The 5,619-nt window shown below is 52.8% G+C and overlaps 1 protein-coding gene across 1 annotated transcript in view; it reads right to left on the reverse strand.

Annotated features, from left to right (window-relative positions):
- Positions 1 to 5,619, reverse strand: part of LOC104083082 (myosin phosphatase Rho-interacting protein-like) — a gene marked incomplete at its 5' end in the record, with an annotated part of 20,162 nt that overhangs the window by 482 nt on the left and 14,061 nt on the right. The window contains 4 exon segments of the mRNA XM_009586448.1: positions 2,574 to 2,635; positions 3,846 to 3,931; positions 4,383 to 4,545; positions 5,227 to 5,313. Coding sequence (XP_009584743.1) covers positions 2,603 to 2,635; positions 3,846 to 3,931; positions 4,383 to 4,545; positions 5,227 to 5,313 — 369 coding nt within the window.

The following is a 5,619-nucleotide window of genomic DNA, read 5'->3' on the forward strand; positions in this document are numbered from 1 at the left end:
GGGTGAGATTGCAAATGAACCAGGCGACGTACCAGAAGCAAATGAGGCACACCATGCTGCAAGCGGGATTAGCTCGACTTGGAAAATGACCCCCGGAGCCTGCGGTGCAGCGGTGGCTGGGGCAATTTCAGCAGAGCTCCAGCACTGCGGGAGCCCCGGGCAGGCCAGCTCGGATCTGCTATGCTAAAGCACCGCGCTGCTGAGCGGGACCTGCACAGCGGTCCTCCCCACCCGCCCACACCACCGCGGCACCGACTGAACGTGCGTCCATCTGGGACCGTCCCGGCTCCGGTCAATGTGCAGGCTTTGCTCAAGCAGCCCTGGAAACTGCATTTTTGTTGCCAGTGTCAATCCCACCCTTTCTCTAATCCCAGCCTGGGGGCCAAAGCTGCCTCTAGTGCACAGGGTTAGACAGAGGACTCACTAAATGCTTGCTTCAGGTCTAGCAGGATCTGATGGCTGATCAGATTCAGATGCAGCATCCAGACACAGCATCCAGATTTCAAGGCACAACGCTCAGCTAGCCAACAGAAAAGTCCACCCCACTAGCCCTCGGCATTTGGATTTGTGAATTCTATTCTTGCCTACATGTGGGGACCCAGGAAAACAGCAATGCGAGGGGTAGAAACCCAGAAGCAAATTGCTTGCCCCCCGTAAGACAGCTTTAACCTGAAACTAGCCCGAGGAGACGCACAAGCCTAAAGCCAGCCTCCTCTCCTTCCTGCAGCCCTCAAACCGTGGCGTAAGAGCTTCAGGGGAGCAGAGCATCAGTGAATTTTCCCTGCTTACTGCTGCTGAGGAGGCACAGACTTCTCCCTAACCCACAGAGCAATGGCTCTGCCCCTCCGTGCTGTAAAGGCTTTCATTGCTGGGCTGTACCTGCTCTGGGACAGGCAGCCAGCTGCCTGCATGCACCCCGCAGGTAACTGCTGCCTGCAAGCCGATTCCTTGCAACTTGCAAGGAATTCACTCTGCAGCCGGAACACTATTTGCTTTACAGACCAAGACGTGGCAGTTTCAAAAGGCACAGACCTGTACGCAAAGCCCCTTCTACTAACGGGCAGCCATCTCCCCTTTTGCTTTTACTTCCCTGACCGTGGTGCCAGAGGATTGTACAATCGTAGCAGCAGGTTAACACTTTTGGGCTGGGTTTTCTTTAACTTGTGTTTATCAAGGCAGGACTCCATGATAAACTTGCCCCGAGGCTGTGCGGATTCCCATGGTTACTGTATTTCTTTAAATGTTTCTCCTCCCACAGGCCCACAAATACAGAACGGCTTTGGGAAGCAGCACGGAAATGAAAGCACTAAAACGGATTGGTTTGAATTTACAAATGCCGTATGCTTTCTTTTCAACGGGCAGCAGAGTCTCTTGGGATGCAAGTCTCTGAGCACACACTTCCTCAAGGAAGTTTACTTCGGGCCTCTTTAAATAGGCAGCAACCCATGCATTCCAGTTTGTACCTCCCATTTCTCATTAGATGGAAGCAGACAACAGAAACCATTGGACTATTCTGCCTGACGGTACAAATTCCAGCAAATTCACCCCTTGGGCAGTCTCACAACCCAGCTGAGTCGCTGATGAGGGGAACCTGATGAAGGGAGACTAATGTAGGATGAAATCTGTGATAAAGGGATCCTCCACCAGACTTCCTGGGGCTCTCCAGCCACCCCTCTGCCACGGTGCTGGGGAGCTCCCCTCTTTCTCTAACCTCCCTCTCCAGGTGCTCTAACCTCAGCCTTTACCATGGGCCAGTAAATTAACTATTGCTCCAGTTACTCAAGATATTTGGGTCACTGGCATCGGCCTCGTTTCTCATCAGCTCCTTCCTTTTGCTGGATGAGCTCGGAAGCCTCAGGCCAGCGTGTGGGATGGATGTGCAGTGCCAAGGGATGGAGCAGCGGGGTGGACACCGGGGAGCTGGAGGAAGCCTGGAGAGCAGGAGGTTACTGGGCAAGGAGGACTCTTATGCTCAGGCACAGATCAACCTAAAGAAGCAGCAATTACCGGTAAAGGAAATTTAGGGCAGCTCAGGACATCCCCTCTGCAGCTGAGATGGGAGCCACCATTTTACATGCTACAGGCCTTTGTGGGAAATGTGTTTATAGGCATCACTGACCCACTCCTCCGCCTGGCTAACAGTAAACCAGCTATTTTTCCTACAAGACCTGGATGTTGCTGAATTTTAGTCTGAGGCATGCAGAGTCATTCAAGCATGCACACTCAGTGTCCCACACTCCCAACACAGCAAACAGGAAAATGTGCCCCACCACATCCAAATCCTCTCTGTGATGGTTAGCTGTGTTGGTGAGGGTGGGAGGAGCAGGAAGACGAGAAAGCCATATTCCCCAGGGAAGAGCCAGAGAGACTGCATTTCATACGGATCTTGGGTCCGCTGACTTCTCCCTTCCCCTTCCCCCTCCCCCAGTAAAATAATTAGCCGTAAATAAACCAGTCAGTCATTAAGAGAAGAAGGGCTCTCGTTTGCCATGGAGGTGTGAGCAGTGCATGCAAAAGTGGGCCGCTCCAGTGGGCAGCTGCGTCGCTTGGTGGGTGCTGGTTTGTTTACCTACGTGGCAGGGAACCTGGACTCGGGTTCATTTCAGTTATCCCATGAGACCTGCTCAATAACGGACTGTTGAAGGAAAAAGCAAAATAAAGAAAAAACAAAACAAAACAAGAAGCTCATAAATCCTAAATGCATTGGCGTTCGTGCAGCCCCAGCCCCCCCGCCCTGGCAGCGATGCGAGCAGGCAGCGCGCCCAGGCAGAGCCCATGCTTGCTCTCCTCTCCTCTACTCCTTCCCCCACCAAGCAACACAGAAAAGGGACCACAAGACAAGTTGTCTGGTTGAAGTGGTGAAGGGAAACCCACCATCAGACCTGGCCCAGCAGGTCTGCGCCGCCCCTGAAATGCGCAGAGGTGCTCTCTGTATTTACTCGGTGCAGCACAGACACCCCAAGCTGATGACCTGCCGTCCGCAGACTTTGGGTGGTGACCGTTTCCCCAGCCTGGGCACCGAGCTAGAAGCCTTTTGCTTGCCTGGCTTCTCGCTCTGCCCAAGGTCCCAACCACTTCAAACATCAGCATGAGACACCAGGTATCCAGTGGTGAGAGGCAAAGCAGGTTTTGCCCATGCTGATCTTCCTTCTAACTGACCTACGTTTAATGATGACTTCTGAGCGGCTTTATTTGCCCTTTTTATCCCCGTGGTCCCACAGTAACAGTCGGTGTGTAACATGATGTAACTCTGGCTGTCAGCAGGCCAAGCAGGCGAGCTTGGCACAGCGTCACTGGGCTTTGGGACCGACAGCAAGTACAGAACGGCCAGAGAAACACAGGGCCATCTGCACCATGTTAACACAAGCAAAGCACGTGTTAAGGATGCCCAGGACCAAGGCATCATTGTTCCATATAAAGACCAAAAATCTCGCAGTGATGAACACTGTCAAACCTAAAATGATGTGCACAATTCCGCCTAATGACACCACCTGAATTTCAACTGAAAACCGGGAGCAAATACTAGGAGAGTCCTCCTGTGAAAGACCAAAGAACAGGGTGAACTTCATCCTTTTTTTCAAGCGGGGAGCAGCTTCACGCCTCGATCTCAGCAGGGCAGGAGTGTGTGTGCCCTGCTGGGCATCGCGGGGGGAGCGGGCCCTGCCTGGCTGCACAGCCAGCCATTTCGCAGTCAAAAGCTCGCTTTTCTCCCCAGTGCCGTCCAGGCTAGCACCAGTGACCGCAAAATTCTCAGTTTTCTTCCCCTACTGATTTCTTCCCACCCGGGACCCCCACCGGAGAGTAACACTGGGCATTTTCACACGGGGAAGAAGATCTGAGCTCACCTTTGACCTGATATTCCTTAGTTGCCGGCTAACACTGGATCTGTCTTTCTTCAAGAAATCCGGGTTGCTTTTTGATTTCATAATATCTGGGGACAAGGAAAAGAAACGGCATTAGCGTCGCCCATGGGCTTCCTGCATGGAGCAGGGCTGGGGCTCTTCTGCCCTCCCAGCCCAGGCAAGTGCCCTGATGAGCCCAACTCAAGCAGCGCTGCCGGAAGGGCAGAGGGGACTCTCGGGGGTCTCCGCTCCCCTGCACTGCGTGTAGCAGGAGGTTTTCTCAATGCAAAATGCCAGAAGGCTTTCAAAGCCCACCAGCTTCCCATCTGGAAGGAGGAACTGCTACGAGAGGGCAATTCAGGTCCACCTGGTCCCTGCCATCTCCGGTAAGACTGTCTGCGAGGAGCAGAGGTGGGAAGCAGCAAGAAATGGCAAAAAAGCACCACTCAGACCCGTTACTGCACAGGAGCTTGTATGCCAGGATGCACGTGTTAGCTTGGGAAACCCACGATTGCTTAGAGCTGCTGGAGAAGGACTGACCGTATCCCGATACAGTGGTGTTCACAGGGGATTTCTCTCCCTGAGCTTCTGTGGCTGCTTTCAGCTGCTCTTTCAACCTGCTGATATCACAGTCTGCCTTGGCCTTCACGATGCTCAGCTCCGTGTAGATGTCTTTGTACTTGTCACTGGCATATTTCTTATCCTGGCAAAGGAACAAGAACAACCCAATGGAGTCAGACAGACAGCTGGAGCCAAGGGGTTTGTGAATGCACTGAAGAGGAGCTTGGCAAATGCCGATGGAAGAAGAACCGGCAGCGAGGAAAAATGCTCGGCCGGGGCAATGCACGTATTTCACACATACTCTTGAAGCCACGTCTAACAGCGGTACAGGACTTGAGATAGGCAGAAAGCTGTGAGCCCAGCGGCAAGCATACAGTGCTGCCCGTGCATGCAGCCCCGTCGTTACAGGATTACTCGTTTGTGGGTTTTAATTTTAGCAAAGACACGGAATTCAAGCAGAATTCCCAGAAATGGCCTTGGCAAAGAGGCCATCCGGAGCAAACCAGATCCGATGCTGGGAGGCTGGGCAGATCTCTAACACCGATTATTTTTGCCATTTAAAGCTGATCTGATGTGACAGGAAACGGGGAAAAAACACTGAAGGGGATGTTTTCCCACACGGTCTCCCTTGTGGGGTAAGTCCTAAGCTGATACAGTCGTGGAATGCTTTACTGATGACACCAAAATGGGTATTCAGCTCCATTCAGGGGAAAAATTAAATATTGTTTCAAATCTGGGTATAAGTGAGCTGAAATCTAAGCACACACACACAGGAGCAGAGCACAGCCCGTAAGAGGATTTGCAGAAAAGTCCCTGGCATTACCCTCAGTGCTGTCTGCAGCTCGTCTTTGAGGGAGCTGATCTCCTGCTTCAGGTACTGGATTTCTGATTCTTTGACCCGCAGCAGGACCTGTGGGAACAAAAGCAGCGTGTGTTCGCACCTGAGCAGACGCAGCACGATCCTGAGATGCTCGCCCGCTGTGCCCAGTGACAACTGAGCCAGAGCTGGAGGCTCAGGCTGGCTTCACAGCAGCACCGCAAAGCTGCTGGTTCACCCGTCTTCTGGTTCACGCAAGAAAATTACTCCTGGGTCTCTTGGGAACTTGCCCAAGCTTGGACCGCTGATGTGCTCCCTGCACATCCCTTGGTTTCTGTTAGTCCCCACCGCTTTGTGCGGACTGATCTCAGGGGACAAGCAGTGCTGGAGAAGGAAGAG

The sequence above is a fragment of the Fulmarus glacialis genome, unplaced genomic scaffold (assembly GCF_000690835.1).
Source record: "Fulmarus glacialis isolate BGI_N327 unplaced genomic scaffold, ASM69083v1 scaffold9251, whole genome shotgun sequence".
In the NCBI taxonomy this organism is placed as follows: Eukaryota; Metazoa; Chordata; class Aves; order Procellariiformes; family Procellariidae; genus Fulmarus; species Fulmarus glacialis.